This window comes from Indicator indicator, chromosome 21 (genome assembly GCF_027791375.1).
Source record: "Indicator indicator isolate 239-I01 chromosome 21, UM_Iind_1.1, whole genome shotgun sequence".
Lineage (NCBI taxonomy): Eukaryota > Metazoa > Chordata > Aves > Piciformes > Indicatoridae > Indicator > Indicator indicator.
In genome coordinates this window covers 3,398,341-3,417,600 of record NC_072030.1, presented here as the reverse complement: position 1 = coordinate 3,417,600, position 19,260 = coordinate 3,398,341, and the positions used below count along the sequence as shown (strand labels likewise).

Here is a 19,260-nt window from a genome sequence, read left to right as displayed (position 1 = left end):
GTCTTCAGTGAGGAATGCCTGCGTTCGGTCAGCAAGGCAGCAGGACTTCACTTACCGCTGCCCTTGGAGCTGAGCAGCTCTTCAGCAACCCAACCCCAAACACTGACAAACCACTACATGATTTCAGAGAGGTTGCCTCACCAGCAGGCCAGACCTCAAGCCAGCAGGCTGCCAAGTGATGGCTGCTCAATGATGCTCTTCCAAAGAAGAAGCCTTGAACACACCATCCCTGGTTTCCACCAGTTCTGACTGCAACTGGCACTGCAGCAGCTTCTTTCTTGGAAGCTTCCAATGTGATCACTTTTCAGTGGTGCCCAGCAATGTGGCAAGGGCCAGTGGGCACAAACTGGAGCCCAGGAGGTTCCATCTGAGCAGGAGGAGGAACTTCTTTGCTGTGACGGTACTGGAGGCCTGGAGCAGGCTGCCCAGGGAGGTTGTGGAGTCTCCTTCTTTGGAGAGCTTCCAAAGCCACCTGCACATTGTGCTCCTGGGCAAGCTGCTGTGGGTGCCCTGCTTTAGCAGGGGTTTGGACTGGATGATCTCCAGAGGTCCCTTCCAGTGCCCACCATGCTGGGGTCCTGTGATTAAGAGGCCTCAGTGCTCAGGTCCCCAAGTGACACACTTTAAAGGGTTTGGTGGGAAAGAAGCTATTTGTTTACATGACCAAATACACCAATCTCTGCTTCTCTTCAGACATGCAGATTTGAAATGTGTGGCTCCAGTGTGATGCCCAAGGTCAGCAGCAGAGCTCAGAACACAGCATCAGCAGCAGAACATGGCACCCTTTTGAAAGTAGTTAACACAGGCTGCCTGCATAATTATCTCATCCCATTCACCAGGCTCAGGAAATATTGATTATTTGTTGCAATTAAAGGCTCTGACTGTAAGAAACAGGTCAAGGTGTCAGGATATCTATAACCATCTGAAGGTTGGTTTCACTTCCAAGAAACTCTCCTGGGTTTTTTTCCTAGTCTGGGCAGGACCAGAGCAGTGATTGTGCCCCTGCACACAACACTGGTCAGGCCACAACTTGAGTGCTGGGTTCAGTTTTGGGCCCTTCCTTCCCAAGGTGCTGGAGCAGATCCAGAGAAGGGCACTGAAGCTGGTAAAGGGTCTGGAGAACAGGGCTGGTGAGGAGGAGCTGAGGGACTTGGGGTTGCTAAGCCTGGAGAAAAGGAGGCTGAGGGGAGACCTTATCTCTACAACTCCCTACTTTTAAACCCCTCCAGGGATGGGGACTCCACCACTGCCCTGGGCAGCCTGGTCCAGAGCTTGACAACCCTTTCAGGAAATAAAATTGTTTCTCATGTGCAACCTAAACCTCCCCTAGCACAACTTGAGTCTGTTTCATCTTGTCCTGTCAGTTGTTACTGGGTAGAAGAGACCAATCCCCATCTGGTTCCAGCCTCCTTGCAGAGGCAGTAAAATGAGTTCAGTCCCTCCTGGACACACACCATTGGTGTGCATTAATGGGTCATGACAACATGGGTCAGATCCTACTTCTCCTACACTCAGCACTCACACTCTGCTCAGTTTTAGTCAGCTGAAGGGGCTGGAAGGAGAATATACAGGATAGAGAAAGAATCTGCTCCATGAGGTTCATTCTTGTGGGTCAAACCACTAAAACACCTTCTGACAACTCTTTGAAGTCCCACAGAAACATCCATGTCTTCTGTAATGGTCCTGAATCTAAGGCTCAACTAAAGGAACAATTTATACCTTGAGTGTCCTGTCTTTAAGAGGTTCCTACTCCTGCCTCTTAGGATCAGGATCTAGCTCTCAGCAGGGAGCCAGCAGTGATTGGATCCTAACCTTGCACTCCCAAAGCTGGTGATGACATTGTCAGTAAGATAAATTCTGGCAGGATGAACCTTCGAACAGCAGCTGAGAGCTTTTGGGTTTTAATGATCTGCAGTTCACTTTTAAAAAGTATTGACCTAATTAATCATTCATTATGGCACAAGCAGATGTCCTTAAGGTAAGTTTAAAGAGATTGAAAAGAATTATTGGTTTTGAAAAGGTCCAGAAAATCTGATCCAGCAGAACGAGGGAGCTTCTCCTCCCTCTCTACTCTGCCCTGGTGAGGCCACACCTGGAATATTGCATCAAGTTCTGGACTCCCCAGTTCAAGAGGGACAGGGATCTGCTGGAGAGAGTCCAAGGGAGCGCTCCAAGGATGCTGAAGGGACTGGAGCACTGCCTGGTGAGGAGAGGCTGAGAGCACTGGGGGTGGTTAGTCTGGAGAGGAGAAGACTGAGGGGGATCTAATAAATATAAAATATCTGAGGGCTGGGGGTCAACTGGAGGGGACAGGCTCTGCTCAGTTGCACCCTGTAGTAGGACAAGGGGCAATGGATGTAAACTACAGCACAGGAGGTTCCACCTCAACATGAGGAGGAACTTCTTCACTGTGAGGGTCACAGGGCCCTGGAGCAGGCTGCCCAGAGAGGTTGTGGAGTCTCCTTCTCTGGAGACTTTCAAACCCTGTCTGTAGGCATCCCTGTGTGACCTGCACTGGATTCTATGGTCCTGCTCTGGCAGGGGCCTTTGACTTGAAGATCTCCAGAGGTCCCTTCCAACCCCTGACATCCTGGGATCTGGGTTTGCTACAGCAGAATATCACAAAATCACAGAATGTTAGAGGTTGGAAGGGGCCTCCAGACATCATGGAGTGCAACCCCCTGGCAAAAGCAGGACTACCTGCAAGCTTCCTTTGTATCAATCAGCATGGGAGCCACTTCTAGAGAGCACAGCTTGCCACCTCCTCTGCACTGAGAAGTGGCTTTTCCTTATGTCCCATGCCTGGTCAGCCTCAGACAGAGTCAGGGATTGTCAGCCCAACTCATCAGGCACAAAAGGCATCTGCAGAGAGGTGCCCTGTCCTTGGGCAATGTTTCAGGAAGGGAAAATCAGCAGGCTGGGGTGGTGATTGGCACCACTCTTATTGCCTGTTCCATTCCCAGTCTAGCAGAGGGTGACAAATTTGTTGCATTTCAGCCCACACAGACATCAAACAATTTCACCTGATGACTACTGGTAAGCACAGAGGGTTTGTGAAGGCCTGCAGGAATGTCATTGCTGCTTTAAACTCCATCCTCTTTGGGGAGGAGCAGGGCACACAGTGGCTGTGATTTCAGGCCAGGGTGGAATTCTTCAGCCTCTCCAGGAAATTCCCTTGTGGATCTCACAGACATGCACCAGTGCAAAGCAAAGCAGAACTGCTGCAGTTCTCCTGCACCCAGCCCTGGAGGTGTTTACAAGACACAGAGATGGACTTAGATAATCAGAGAATCACAGAATCATTTTGGTTGGAAAAGACCTTTGAGATCCTGAGTCCAACCATTCTCTAGAACAAGAGGCAATGGATGGAAACTACAGCACAGGAGGTTCCACCTCAACATGAGGAGGAACTTCTTCACTCTGAGGGTCACAGAGCACTGGAGCAGGCTGCCCAGAGAGGTTGTGGAGTCTCCTTCTCTGGAGACTTTCCTGCCCTGTCTGGATGTGTTCCTGTGTGACCTGTGCTGGATTCTATGGTCTTGCTCTGGCAGGGGGGTTGGACTCAAAGATCTTTGGAGGTCCCTTCCAACCCCTAACATCTTGTGATCCTGTGATCTAACTCAGTCAAGGCTGGTGCTAAACCATGTCCCTCAGAACCACATCTCTGTGTCTTTCCAACACCTCCAGTGATGGGGATTCAACCACCTCCCTGGGCAGCCTTTGGGAACCCTTTCAGCGAAGGGACATTCTTTTAATGTTTGGACTTGATGATCTTAGAGGTCTTTCCCAACCAGCATGATTCTATGATCCTTCTTTTTCTCATTTTAGTACATTTGATAGCTTCACAATTAGGTCAATAACTCAGTGTCCCAGGACAATGTATTTCCCATGCCTGCTAATTTTATTTGCCCTTTTGCTTCATGAAAAAAAAGTGAAGCGAAAGGCTGCTTACTTGCTGATTTATGATAACCTGTGCTAGAGGTAAAAATAAATGATTTCCATTAAAAAGGCTTAAAAAAACCCTCACTGAATTCATTTGGGTGGGTGAGCAAGAAGGACTGGAGGTTGGTGATGAAAGGTTTCTCTTGGGCTTCTTTTTTTTCCTCCTTTTTTTAAGGCTTGTGAATCATGATTTCAACTTTCAAGACCTTTCTCTCTCTCTCTGTCTGCCTCATCTGCAAGCTTCCCCTCAGTTTTACTGTGGCCTCACTATTCATTTGAAGAATTCAGTGCAATCACTTCTATGTTCTGAGCACAACTTTCAGGTCAGCAACCTCTATATGACAAGGAATGAAGATTTTACATAGAACAGTGGTGTTACATGAAATCAAGAAAAAAAATTAAAGGTGTGAGCAGAGCAGCCAGGGAGTACACCACTTATAACCCTCCTTCTCTGTCAGCACCAATATTTCCAGGCAAAATGAATGCAAAAAGGCTGTGACACACTCCCAGATGAAAGCAGTTGAGCTCTGGAGGTGGCAGGGTTATTCACAGACTAAATTTAGCCAAAGGAGGTTAACTTCCCGAGGTCAATCCATGGCCAGGATAGAGAATATGAAAAGGAGACTCATTAAAAAAGGCTATTTTGAGCAGAAAGTTCATTTTAAGCTATCTGAACAGACTTCTTGCTCTCTCTGCACTGCCTACACTGGCAGTGTAAGGGAGACTTGCCTCTCACAGCTCAGTTTCTACTTGTGAAAACAGCCTCAGATGCTGCCTCCATTGGGGTAACAAAGCTCTCGTGTCAGTCTTCAGAGAGTCTGACCTTCCACGGGTGTGCATGAAAATGTTTGAACACTTAGATCTGCAAAGGTAAAAAAAATGTCCAATTCTAAGTCTAAAATACTTAATTCTAAAAGTTAGAAAATCTAAATGTAGTATCCAGCTCTGGAGCCCTCTGCACAACAGAGACATGGACCTGTTGGAGCAGGGCCAGAGGAGGCCACAGCAATGATGGAGGGCTGGAAGCCCTCTGCTGGGAGGCCAGGCTGAGAGAGTTGAGGTTGTTCAGCCTGGAGAAGAGAAGGCTCCAGAGAGACCTTCTGGTGGCCTTTCAGGGCTTAAAGGGACCTAGAAGAAAGCTGGAGACAGACTTTTGAGCAGGGTCTGTTGTGACAAGACAGGGGGTGATGGTTTGAAACTAAAAGAGGGAGACTCAGACTAGAGAGAAGGAAGAAATGTTTGACCCTGAGGGTGGTGAGAGCCTGTCCCAGGTTACCCAGAGAGGTGGCAGATGTCCCATCCCTGGAACCATTCCAGATCAGGTTGTTTGGGGCTCTGAGCAACCTGCTCGAGTTGAATTGTCCCTGCTGACTGCAGGGGGTTGGACTGGATGACCTGAAAAGGTCTCTTCCAACTTAAACCAGTCTCTGATTCCCTGATAATAAAGTAATGCAATAACAGCTGCTGAGTCCAGGACATCCACCCTCCAACAAGTGACAACTACCAGACAAAAGCCCTGAGCAGAGTTAGAATCATGGTATCATTATTATATCATGTCACCCTGGGACATGGTTTTAGTGGCCATGGTGGTATTGGACTTGATGATCTTAGAGGATCTTTCCAACCACAATGATTCTGTGATTGGATGATATAAGTCATCAGTGACATTTCATTTATTTCCTGTTCCAATTCTGATCAAAGCATAGAGAAGTCAGTTGATTTCACTCCATGAAGAAACAGAGGGGGTCAGCTGTCCAGGCTGATGCTAGCAGCATTTCACAGAATCACAGAATGTTAGAGGTTGGAAGGGAGCTCCAGAAGATCATTGAGTCCAACCCCCCTGCCAAAAGCAGGAACACCTAGGGCAGGCCACACAGGAACACATCCAGGTGGGTTTTGAAAGTCTCCAGAGAAGCAGATTCCACAACCTCCCTGGGCAGCCTGTTCCAGTGCTCCAGCACCCTCACTGTAAAGAAGTTTCTCCTCATGATGAGGTGAAACCTTCCATGTTCAAGTTTGAACCTGTTGTTCCTTGGCTTATTACTCCACACCACCCAAAAAAGCCTGGCCCCCTCCTCCTGATCCCCACCCCTCAGCTATTGATAGACATTGATCAGATCCCCTCTCAGTTTTCTTTTCTCCAGACTAAACAGCCCCAGGGCTCTCAGTCTTTCTTCATAGGGGAGATGCTCAAGTCCCCTAAGCATCCTCATGGCTCTCCCTTGGACTCTCTCCAGCAGGTCTCTGTCTCTCTTGAACTGGGGAACCCAAAACTGGACACAGGATTCCAGGTGTGGTCTCACAAGGGCAGAGTAGAGGGGGAGGAGAACCTCCCTAGACCTGCTGGACACACTTGTCTTGATGCGCCCCAGGATCCCATTGGCCCTCTTGGCCACAAGGGCACATTGCTGTCCCATCTGCCTTTGGAATCATTCCTAAGACATCAGAGGAGAGGCATTTCTGAGATTACTGCTGGAGATTTTCTCCATTTCTCCTTCATTTATCCATAAGAGCCCCAAAAAAACTCCAGCCACAAACCTTCAGCAAACCACACTCCAGCCCTTCCTGGGTATAAAAGGTGCCACATCAACTGGTAACTGAAGTGAGCATAAAAAACCCATGGGCTTGGTTCTGCCACCACTGCAGGTGAACTAAGGGAAAGCAAAGTGCTGAATGCCCTTAGGCCCTATCAGTGTCAGATAAAGCCAGAAGTGAACACTGCCCATAAGAGGGAAGAAGAGAAAACAAAACAAATCAAAGCAAAGGTGGTATATATCCCTGGTGACAGGCTTAAATATCAGTTCATATCATCCTCAGGTATTTCCCAGGAGCAGTGACAGGATTATGAAGGCAGAACTCTCCTTAGCACCCACCTGGGGATCCTGTAGGCACGATGACCCCACGAAGCAGGGCTCAAAGCACCATTTCTTTGGTCAACATGGGAAGTGTTCTCCTTAGTTTGATTAAGTCATCATCAGTATAAAGCCAAATTTGATTTACTCAGGTTTCTTGAGATACTGTTAAGGCTACATAAAGTGCAAGGTCACCTTTACAAGCCATCGATCTTCCTCCTACCCAAAGCACCAGGCAGCACCTACTTTCCTTGCAGACCTCCTGTTTCACTGTCAAGCTCACTGTGCTTAATCAAGTCACAGAACTACTCTCACATCAACAGGTTACAAGGTCAGGAGCAGCCTCTTAGCTTGCTGTGTAGAGGGAGGAGTAGGGATTATGAGACAGAGGAGCTCTCGTTCACAGGTGCTTACTTATCCATATCATCGTTTTTGTTTCTACTTCAGAGCAAAGCCAAGATGCCAAGCAGGAACAAATGAAAGCCTTCCTGTCAAGAAGGTATTACAAGGGATTGTCTCCAGCACTTGGGTAGCAAACTAAGTATGGCTCTTAGCTGGGTGGGGTTTATTTTTCTGCTGATCACTCGTGGGTGTCTTCTACACCGCAAGTGCTGGACTGGACATCTTCTTTCAAACAATTGCTTGCCACTATATCAAAAGTCCCTGGTTTGATCACGGAGTGGTTTGTGTTGGATGTGGCTTTTATGTCATTTAGTCTACCTCCCCTGCAGTGCTAAGGGACATCTCTAACTGGATCTTGTTGCTCAGATATATATATATATATATATATAATGAAATTCTATGAGTAGCAAGGGATAACCCACCCCCCCGTTTGATGCCTTTCTGTCCTCTGCCCCTTTCTCCACCTGTGTGAAAGATGCTGTCAAACTCCAGTCTCTCTTCAGAGACCACCAACTCCCATCACAGAACCAGTACTGAATGCATGCAGAAGGGAATGAAAAAAAGTGTTACTTACATATACCATATGTGTTTCTGAATATGTTCTAGCTGCAAAGGAAAAGGAAACAAGGAATTAGTGCTGGAAAACAGAAGAGGGAATTCCACAAGACATCCTTATTTAATCCAACATCCCAGAGCTGGATCTCTGCAAACAACAGAACTTTATGCTCATCCTCACCCACCACATGGATTGAAACTATAATTAAAAGCATAAGGAATCAGGAGCAAATGCCAGGAAAATGCTGTGTACAAGGCTGCACAGGCAAGGGTTTGGGGAATTTCAGTTCTTCCTTTTCCAAGCCCTTCCCCTCTATAACTGAACTGAAGGTAACAAACTGCTCCTTTCTGCATGTGCTTAACAGCTGATCCTTTACACCTGAAAAACATTTCTGCCTTTGTTTGGGGAAGAACAGAGAGAGAAAGAGGAGGAAACAGAACCAGGTTGCAACAGGTAATGTGAACAACCCAAATAAACTGTGCATGTGTGATATGACCTTCTGCCAGCTGCCCATTTCTCATTGCAGTCTGAAGACCAAGCAGAGTAAGGTTCTGTATCACACCTGAACACCAGACTCTGAATTTCTTTCACTCCCCTCTTTCCCATTTCACACAGAAGCATTTCACTATGTGATGAAGGACTGACCAAAGCTGAGCAGGGGCCTTGACCACCCATGGAAAGCAGATCCCAGCAAATGTGACATGATGACCACGTTTTCCACAAGCATGGGGGAAAGGGTCACAGAGCACTGGAGCAGGCTGCCCAGAGAGGTTGTGGAGTCTCCTGCTCTGAAGACTTTCAAGCCCTGTCTGGATGTGCTCCTGTGTGACCTGCACTGGATTCTATGGTCCTGCTCTGGCAGGATGGTTGGACTTGAAGATCTCCAGAGGTCCTTTTCAACCCCTACCATCCTGTGACCCTGTGAAAAGAAACTAACACCCTTTTCCCAAGAGGAGCTCAAGAGCAGGGAGAACAAAGTGTTCCCATCACATATTTCTAGCAGAGCCTTCCTAATCTGGGGTTGGATTTGCTTTGAAGCACCATCAAAGAAACTCTCCACAGATGCCTGCCCTGGACAGTATTTCTCCTACTCATCATGAAGCACCCTTGCAGGTGCAGAACAATGCACACACTCACTGCTCATGGGCTGGTGCAACACACAGGTGAGAGCTGGGAGGAAACTCAAGTGCTAACAGCTAGGAGATGCAAACACAGACCCATTAAACTGGTCAGGGAGAACAGTGACAGCTGTCCTGTTCTTATTACTTTCCACTTCAATTCCAGGATAATGAGAATCAGAGGGGAAAAAAAAAAGAATAAAAAGAGCAATGGACAAAAGCCAAAATCTCAGAGACAGAAAGTGGATGTTTGCCTTGTAGTGAGGTGGGGGTCAGTCTCTTCTCCCTAGTCTCAGGTGACAGAATGAGAGGAAATGGCCTGAAACTGTGCCAGAGGAGATTTAGGTTGGAGATTAGGAAAAACTTCTTTGGTGCAAGAGTGGTTAGGGATTGTGACAGGCTGCCCAGGGAGGTGGTGGAGTCACCATCCCTGGAGGTGTTAAAAAAACACAGTTTGGGACATGGTTTAATGCCATGGTGGTCAATGGTTGGACTCAATGGTCTCAGAGGTCTTTTCCAACTGAAAGAATTCAAGTTCCTGTGACTCTACGATTTCTTGATTCTATGAATGAGAGACCTCTGTGCTATGGAATGACAGCTCCATGTCTGAGAAACCAGGAAGATCTGAGGTGGGCTCTCCAGGAGATCATTTTTAAAGTGAGACAGGGCTTTTCCTGGACAAAAACCCCAAGGGAATACAGCTTAGTTCCCTAGGCATGACGGAACTGACAGGATCAGCGGGAGAGACTAAATGGCCTTCCTTAGACCCAAGGCTGCAACCAGAGGTGCAGCTGGTATTGCACATCCAGCTGGTGCTGGGAGCACCAGTGTCCCCCAGCACACACATCCACAGGCCCTGGCAGACTGACACAGCTGCCAGCTGTGGCCTCAGCTCTGCCACAATAATTCCCCTTCAGCACAATTCCCCTTTCATCACTACACCATTAAAAGAAAGGTGGAATGCTCTGGACACCTTGAGTCCTGTGTCCAGTTCAGGGCCCCTCAGTTCAAGAAAGATGTTGAGATGCTGGAAGGTGTCCAGAGAAGGGCAGCAAGGCTGGGGAGGGGTCTGGAGCACAGCCCTGTGAGAAGAGGCTGAGGGAGCTTGGGGTGTTCAGCCTGGAGAAGAGGAGCTCAGGGCAGACCTCATTGCTCTCTACAACTACCTGAAGGGAGGCTGTAGCCAGGTGGGGGTTGGGCTCTTCTCTCAGGCAATCAGTGACAGAAGGAGAGGACACAGTCTCAAGCTGTGCCAGGGGAGGTTTAGGCTGTATGTTAGGAATAAATTCTTCACAGAAAGAGATTGGCCATGGGAATGGGCTGCCCAAGGAGGTGATGGAGTCACTGTCACTATAAGTGTTTAAGAAGAGCCTGGAGGAGGCACTTAGTGCCATGGTTTAGTTGATTAGATGGTGTTGGGTGATAGGTTGGACTTGATCTCCAAGGTCTTTTCCAACATGGTTAATTCTGTGATTCTGTGGTACTGTGACACCCTGTCATCTCCAGCTTAATTGGGGAGAAGATAGACATTATGGCTGCTCTCCTAACAGCCTGGAGATGCAACCCTCCTCCTCCTGGTTCTTTGCAAGCAGAGGTACAAACAGAGGCCACAAGAAGAGCCTCTTCTGTGCAGTTCCCATGGGACAGGATTTGAGCATGGTTACCTATCACATCCCCAGTGCTGAGGGTCTGCTGAGGAGAGTGCTGTACCTCCTCTGCTTGGTAAAACCACCCTAGGAGATGCAGCTCTCATGATTTCATGTACACCACATGGAAGGTTGGAGACATTAATGATTTCAGACAAGATGCAGATGATACAGCTAAGCGATGTCCAAGCCTCTTTCATGCTTGCTTCCCCTGCTGCCTTTTCTGTCTCCATGGGTCACACTGTTCCCTTGTGCCTGCCAGATGCACAAATGCCATGGCAAAGCAGGCAACAGCACTTCAAGTTTTGAGTCAGAGAGGGGGAAGAAAGGAGGGGCACCAGTTCATGTCTTAGTCACAGAACCTCTGGGCTCCTTCTGAGAAGATGCCAAAGTGAAATCCCTTCTGTCCACCCCTGCTGCTCAGCCTCCTTCTGAAAGAGAAGCCCTGTAGCACCTTGTGTGGTAGTTTTAGGCTATGCCTTTAAGATTTTTCACAGATCTTGAACAGAAAGGAGTAAAAATGTAACTAAATCATTATTGGGTGTAAAAAAGGAAAGTAATGATAATTCTAAACAATCCCAGTGGAGAGATATCTACCATAAGATTTGGTTCCCAAAATAACCTCTCTGTTTTCTCACTTCTTCACTCTGGGAGATACTAACTGCCTTGACTGGCCTTGGCTGCATTGTTGTGACTGGTATCAATTTCTCCACTTCTGTCTCTTGTCCCTTGTGTACAGGGAGGGTAGGGGAGGAGGCAGGGAAAGGAGAAACTGTTGCAGCTTCCTCTGGTCTTTGGCCAGGAGGGGTCCTTGTGCTGTTTATTAATTGTAAATCCCTGAAAATATTGTAAATACTGTATGTTTTGTACATATTGGCTGCATTCCATTGTAGATTGCAGTTTTGCTTGTAACTACAGCTTTCATTTGCTTCCAACTGAGCTGGTCTGGCAAAGTTAATGTTGGGGCCGGGGGGGAATTTTCAACCCACCACACCTTGATAGCGACAGCCAAAGAGGCACAGGAGCTCACATGGCTGCTGTTCATCTACACATCTGCCACTCACTCTACATCAAAGCCATGGCTGGGAGGCAGATGTGGGGCAGTCCAGATGTGGGAAGCACTCTAGGAGAGCAGTTTCTGTTCCGACTCAGACATCATTGCGCCGAAAGGTTACGAGGAGCTTGCTTGCTGCTGCCAACATCTTCAGTGCTTCTTTAAAGGTAATTAATTAATGCTTTGTTGCCTTTTGTCTGCATTCAAGTGACAGGAGGGTTATGGGAGGGCGATTGGTTTTGACAAGGAGAAGTCTGTGCTGTTTACTGTGTCATGCAGGGGAGGGAGACACACAGTGGGAGCTAATCTCACTCCTCCTGCTGTCATCTGAACACAATCTTTAAACGCCTTTAAGTGACGAAGGCATTTAACAACCCTTCCCAGAGGGTTCTTCTTGCTGTTTGCAGATGAGTTTGCCAAATTTAATGCCATTTTAGGGAAGCTGTAAAAATGCTGCCTCCTAATATCTCCCAGGCACCGCAGGCAACCGTCTGGTGACGCCATCTCTGAAACAACAAACCACACTCAGATCCCATTGCAGATGCAGACTCACAGGAGAGGCTTCTGCAAGCTCCTACTGCTGGAATGGGAGCAAGGGGGAATTCCTTTCTCCATGCTTTTACCTAAAAATGCTTCCTAGATATATTAAACTGAAGCAGCATGAAGGAACCCCTCACAGATGAGAGACCCCTGTGATACAGAGCTGTAGAGCTCATTGGAAGAAGAGGTCTCCTTCCCCAAGGAACTTATGTCTGAATTCTAAGGCAGGGAACAACAGATGGAGACAGACAGGCAGATGGAAAACAAGACAGCCGTGTCTACATCCTCACAACTGATCTCAGCAGAGCCCTTGCCAAGCTAAAAAGTTCTGACCTGAAGAAACAAACTTTTCCTAAGTCTGGATATAAATGAGGGCTTCTGGGCTTGAACTCATGTCAGGTTTCAAACCTCCCTGTCCAGAAAGGGAACAGTCTCAGACCCATCTGTGCACTGAATCAACCCACAGCTCAGATGAATCGTCTTAATTCGGAAGATGCTCTCCTCCAAGCCTTAACCCTCCTGCACAATGGCAAGAAAGCTGCTTCTCCTGGCCAAAGGATTCAAGCTGGCACTGACAACAGCCATTTTTGGTAACACCACTATCTGTGTCAGTAGCAGCAGCTGTAATACAGCAGCCTCCAGGGACCTTTACAAGGGCGAGGTATCACTGTGCTACATGTGCAGTGCATGAACACACTGCACGGTGGGGTTGGAAGGGACCTCTGCTTATCAACCAGTTCAAACCCTAAAGCAGGGCACCCACAGCAGCTTGTCCAGGATCACAATGTGCAGGTGGGTTTGGAATCTCTCCAGAGAAGGAGACTCCACAACCTCTCTGGGCAGCCTGCTCCAGGGCCCCAGCACCCTCACACTAAATAAGTTCGGATGGAACCTCCTGGGTTCTGTCACTGGGCACCACTGACAAGAGTCTGGTCCTGTCCTCTTGCCCCTCATCCTTCAGCTCTTGCTGAACATTGACCAGATCCCCTTTCAGGCTGTCCTTCTCCAGGCTCAACAGCCCCAGGGCTCTCAGCCTTTCCTCCTCACAGAGCTGCTTCAGGCCCCTCAGCATCTTTGTAGCCTCTGGTGGATTCTCTCTGGTAGTTCCCTTGTCTCTCTTGAACTGGGGAGCTCAGAACTGGACACAGTGCTCCAGATGTGACCTGACTAGGGCAGAGTAGAATGGGAGGAGAACGTCCCTCAGCCTGCTGGATTTACTCTTCCTAATGCATCCTAGGACACAATTGTGTCTTGGCCACTAGAGCACACTGCTGGCTCATGGTGAACTTGTCCACCAGCTCACCCAGGTCTTTCTCTGTGGAGCTGCTTTCCAGCAGGTCAACCTCTCACCTGTACTGGTGCAGGGGTTATTCCTGCCCAGCTGCAGAACTCTACACCTGCCCTTGTTGCACTTCATAATGTTCCTTTCCACCAACTGTCCAGGTCTCTCTGAAAGGCAGCACAGCCTGTCGGGGTGTCAGCTACTCCTGCCAGTTCTGTATCACACACCCTTGGCAGCCAAAGGCTCACAGCCTAAATACATCAGCTGGACAATTCCCTCTGTTCTACAGGTGGGGAAGTGAGATAATGTCAGTGCTGTGACAGACACCTTACCATAAGACCTTGCAGAAAAAAAGAAGAAGGGATCAGTGAGGTTTTTAACATCCTTCAAATGCTGTGCTCCAGTGTTAGCATACATTAGACCCAAGGAAAACCAAAATCAGAGCAGAGAGGAGAGTCTGAAGAGGTGTGCCCTTTCAGCTAGATAATATTCAGACTATGTGGACACCCAACATGGGAGACAAGTCATTCTACTCCAGAATGAAATGTCAGCACTGGCATAGGACCAGCTTATTCTGCACTATCTGCTCTGGCCCTCCTTGCTCCGCAGCCGAGGTTTCCATAGTGCTCATCCAACTTTAAAAGGGAAGTGGACAGCAAGCTCCTTCCTCTCCCCTCTTGGTCTTTGTCTTTCTGTGGAAGAAAATACCAGCTGAGGATGCAGATGGATTCCACTACAGGAGCAGTGATTCTCTGCTCTGGAGATGCTGAATCATTCCAAACCTCCAAGGATGAAAAGCATTCTCTTTCTGAAGAGCAGACAGCTGACCCAAACCTCCTCCTGCAGCACTGCAGGCACTCAGCACTCCTTCTCCTTCACAAACATCTCAAACTTGTTCATCTTTCCCTCCTTACACTAGAGAGGTGCCCCAGAACCTTACTAATATGGCTAAAATGCTTCTGATTTCCAGTCTACTTTCATGTAAGACCACTGGACATCCATCAGTTTCTATGCCAGTCTCTTCCTTCAGCTTAAATAATCCTTCTCTCCCTAGCAATTACCTCTAATGAATATGCAGGCAACCAGTCCACCCTTTCTTAGACATCATCTGTGTCAACTAAGTGGAGCTCTTTTAGGCTGTGCTGTTCAGACAGGCTCTCTCAAACACTGATCACCTCAGTACTCCTTTTTGATTTGATACGTCTTTCATGAATCTGGGTGGTCAGAAATACCATGACAAGCATCAAGTCTGGTGCTAAACCATGTCACTTAGCACCACATGTCTGTGGCTTTGCAACACCTCCAAGGATGGGGATTCAACCACCTCCTCAGGGAGCCTGTTCCAGTCTTTGAGAACCCTTTCAGTGAAGAAGTTTCTTCTAATGTCCAACCTAAACCTCCCCTGGTGCAATCTGAGGCCATTTCCCCTTGTTTATCACTTGTTCATGGGAGAAGACACCTGGGTCCAATTTCCCATCAGGGAGTTGCAGAGAGCAAATGAGGTCTCCCCTCAGCCTCCTGTTCTCCAGGCTGAACAGCCTCAGTTCCCTCAGCTGCTCCTCACAAGACTTGTGCTCTAGACCCTTCCCCAGCTTCACTGCCCTTCTCTAGACCTGCTCCAGCACCTCAATGTCCTTCTTGTAGTGAAGACACCAAAACCGAACCTGGTATTCAAGGTGTAGCCTCACCAGTGCCCAGTCCAAGGGGACAATCACTTCCCTGATCCTTCATGTCACACTACTGCTATCTGAGCCAGGATGCTGGTGGCCTTCTTGGCCACCTGGGCTCACCCTGGCTCTCCTTCAGCTGGCTGTCGCTCAGCACCTGAAGGTGTTTCTCTCCTGGGCCACTCTGCCCCAACCTAAAGCATTCATGGGGTTGTTGTGACCCAAGTGCAGGACCCAGCACTTGGCCTTGCTGAACCTCATCCCGCTGGCCTTGGCCCATCCAGTCTGTCCAGATCCCCCTGTAGAATCTTCCTACCCTCAAGCAGATCAGCAGTCCCTCCCATCTTGGTGTCATCTGCAAAGGTAGTGAGGGTGCCTTGATAGTTGATAAGGGTGTTAAAGAGAACTGGTCCCACTACTGAGTTCTGGGGAGCACCACTGGTCACTGGCCACCAGCTGGAGTTACCTCCATTCCTCCCCACACTTTGGGCCCAGCCACCAGTCAGTTTTTCACTTGGTGCAGTGTCCACCCATCGAAGCCATATGGTGAGCATGAACAATATTCCACTAAGACAGAACCAAGTCTTCTTTCCAGACATGAATGACAGTCAAAGAAAGGTGATGCCTGTTTCTAAAGGCAGGAAAGGGCCAGCAGCACTAGCTGGGAGTACCCTGCTCTCCATTAACCCTCTCAAGCTCAAACACTGAAGCTGACTGATGACAGCCAAACATGAACACTAGCTCTGGTTGGTGTGGAGCATTTCAGCAGATGGGCTGGGGAAGGTGTGGGTGTGCTGTGAAATGGCAGTTACTGCAGGGAGGGAAATGCAGTTGGGTGGAAAGGAAAAGAGACACAAACCAAAGGAAGGAACAAAGCAGAGAGGAGAAGGGAAAAATATTAGGAAAAACATCTCTAGTGACCTTATATTTCACTGTATTTTTCTGCTGAGCAAATGAGCAGTGAAGGTAACAGCTACAGCTGTAACTTACTGTCCCCAAGTCACAATTTCACTCAGGTCTTTGTATAAATACCACATTGATTCAAGTGAGAGATTTTCTAGGAACAGATAGAGGCTTCCAAATATTTATACCCTTTTTTTCCCCCCACAGGACACAGCTAAAAGAGAATTCAGATCTCTCCCCCAAATGAACTCTGTATTCCCAGCTCCCGTGATGGGAAACAAAGAGCTCCTTCTGCAGCCCGCACGCTGACAGCATGGGAGTGTGACAGCAGCAAGGACAGCAAACCAGAGCCCCTCAAATAATGAAAAGAGGATTGCAGCTAATAACAAAGAGCTAGCCTTTTCTTCCTCCCAGCTCTCAGCTCCTGAAGATGTCCTGGTTCAAATTCCTATTCACAATTCACTGCTCAGTGCTTGTCAATAACCATCAGAGCTGGGTTGTTGTTTTGGATTTTTTTTGGTGGTGGTGGTTTTTTTTTTTCCAGCCTCCCTAAGGAAATAAGAGCTTCATTTTGATCAAGAAAAGGATGGGGGGAAGGAGCTGTCACTCTGAGACCTTGATTTACCTGAGCCTGTTTGCTGTCTTATGCCTGTACATTCTCTGCTGTATTGCACAATTCAAAATATTTAGGGGCTATGCTGTATGGCAAAACTCAGAACAATGTGAACAAGGTCTAAGCTCTGCTCTCTGGTGTACTCAAACCATCAGCATGAAGATATTGGGGGGCAAAAGTAAGTCAAGAGAAAACCTGGTATGTCTCCATTATGGAAGGGAAACTAAGCTAGAGAGGGACTTGGTGACTTTCTTAGTCACCAAGAGCAACTATCTTATGTCTTGGGGCACAGCTCTAACTTCTGCAGTGCTCTAGCCATGAGAATCACAGAAGCACAGAATGTTAGGGGTTGGAAGGGACCTCCAAAGCTCATCCAGTCCAACCCTCCTGCCAGAGCAGGATCACCTAGAGCAGATCACACAGGAACACATTCAGGCAGGTTTTGAGTATCTCGAGAGGGAGACTCCACAACCCCCCAGGGGAAGCCTGTTCCAGGGTTCTGTCACCCTCACAGGGAAAAACCCTCCTGTTTCCATGGAACTTCCTATGCCTCAGCTTCCACCCTTGCTCCTTGTGCTGGCATTGGGCATCACCCAGCAGAGCCTGGCTCCAGCCTCTGGGCACTCACCCTGCACATCTTTATCAACATGAATGAGGTCACCCCTCAGGCTCCTCTTCTCCCAGCTAAAGAGCCCTGAGCTCCCTCAGCCTGTCCTCATTAAGGAAGATGTTCCACTCCCCTAATCATTTTTGTGGCTCTGCAATGGACTCTCTCAAGCAGTTCCCTGAGGTCCTTCCTGAACCAAGGGGCCCAGAACTGGACACAATACTCCGGATGCAGCCTCACCAGGGCAGAGTAGAAAAGAAAAGAGAAGAAAAAATACCTGGAAAATATTATTCCTGTTAAATTGCTTCAGATCTGTGGTTTGCCTTTTTTTTTTTTTTTTTTTTTGTCACTCAGTGCTACTTCTGTACTGCAAATGTGGTGGTTACTGGGTGTGCAGGGGCACTAGTAATAGCATGAAGAACTTGTCACCTGTGTCACCAAATAGAGCGTGACCTGGTTTTGGAATGACTGGAAAGCAAACCTAGCTGCAGCTGTCAGGTGACACTGTAAAGAGAGTTGTGAAGGGAGTTCCAGTTTGGTTCTGAGCAGACAGGTGCCTGCATCCCCAGAGCACCCCAGCAGCTGGCACAGACTGGTGCTGCTGTTCCCAATCACAGCAGGAGAGGCCAAGCAGTGATCTGAGAGTTTATTTATAAATATTTTAGCAAACTGAAGAACCAGGAGGAGTTTCAAATTTACATTTCTTTATACATACTCCCACTCAGAATCTGTGAGCTCAGTAAATCTGGATGAAATCATCCCCACAGCCTGACAATAGGATTTACAAGGGCAATGCAGCCATGCAGGCAGACGCCTCCACTGACAAGCAGAGCACTCTGGCTTCCCAAAATTGGGTTTGATTCCTGATTTATTTTTAAACCCCCCAAACATTAATGCAGTGTTAATGAAGGAGACAATCACTACGGAGTGCTGACCCTTGCAGGGGCTCTGTTGTAGTGATGGGATGTGCCCTAGAGGCAAAGGCTCAGTGCCGTGTGCCTAATGGTGCTCAGGACCACAGGGCACAAGGTGAGAGAGCAGACTGGAAGACACTTGCTGTGAAGGCTGATAGAGGGTCAAGGGGAGCAGGTGCAGGGCAGAATTCAATGCACATTGTGTGGCATGAGGTGAGAAGCCATCATTTTGGTCAGAAAAGTAAGAAAAGCACACTCGGTTTAAGAGGAGAGCTTTAAGAGGAGAGCACTGCAAGGGTCTGTAGCGATAGAACGAGGGGCAATGGACTTAAGCTGGAAAAGGATAGTTTTAGACTGGATATTAGGAAGAAATTCTTGACAGTGAGGGTGGGGAAAAACTGGAACAGGTTGCCAAGGGAAGTTGTGGGTACCCCCTTATTGAAGGTGTTCAAAGCCAGGTTGAATGAGGCCTTGAGCAACCTGGTCTAGTGGAAGGTGTCCCTGCCCATGGTAAGGAGGTTGGAACTGGATGATCTTTAAGGTCCCTTCCAACCCAAACCATTCTATGATTCTATGAAATTAACAGTCCTAACAGTTTTGACTTTCCAACAATTGTATCACAGAATCCTAGAATGGTTTGGGTTGAAGGGTCCTTTTCAACCCAAGGGACTAGATCATCTAGTTCCAACCCCCCTGCCATGGGCAGGGACACCTCCCACTAGCCCAGGTTGCTCAAGGCCCTGTCCAGTCTGTTCTTGAATACTTGCAAGGAGGTGCAATGTCCCTGACAAACTGCTGTAACTAGCCAGAAGAGCCAGGCAGCTCAGTAGGCCTCCAAAATATCCTAATGGGTCAGGAACACTGTGATGATGTTGTGAGGGATTCCTAATAAGTGCCTGCTGTTACATACGAAGGGGAATCATGAGGCTAGAGAAGAGACACAAGACAATCTACCATCACGACCATAGGATCAGAGGATGTTAGGGGTTGGAAGGGACCTTTGAAGATCATCAAGTCCAACCCCCCTGCCAGAGCAGGACCATAGAATCTAGCACAGGTCACACAGGAACACATCCAGATGGATCTTGAAAGTCTCCATAAAAGGAGACTCCACAAGAGAAAGTAGCTAACTTCTCAGAGGCTCCATCAGCTCCATTCACTCTG

At 48.1% G+C, this 19,260-nt stretch overlaps 1 protein-coding gene across 1 annotated transcript in view; it reads right to left on the bottom strand.

Moving 5' to 3' along the window:
* The window catches only part of BRSK2 (BR serine/threonine kinase 2), a 387,342-nt gene that overhangs the window by 59,131 nt on the left and 308,951 nt on the right, over positions 1–19,260 (bottom strand). The window contains exon 9 of the mRNA XM_054390340.1: positions 7,771–7,802. Within this exon, the coding sequence (XP_054246315.1) occupies positions 7,771–7,802 (32 nt within the window). The remainder of the gene's footprint in view (positions 1–7,770; positions 7,803–19,260) is intronic.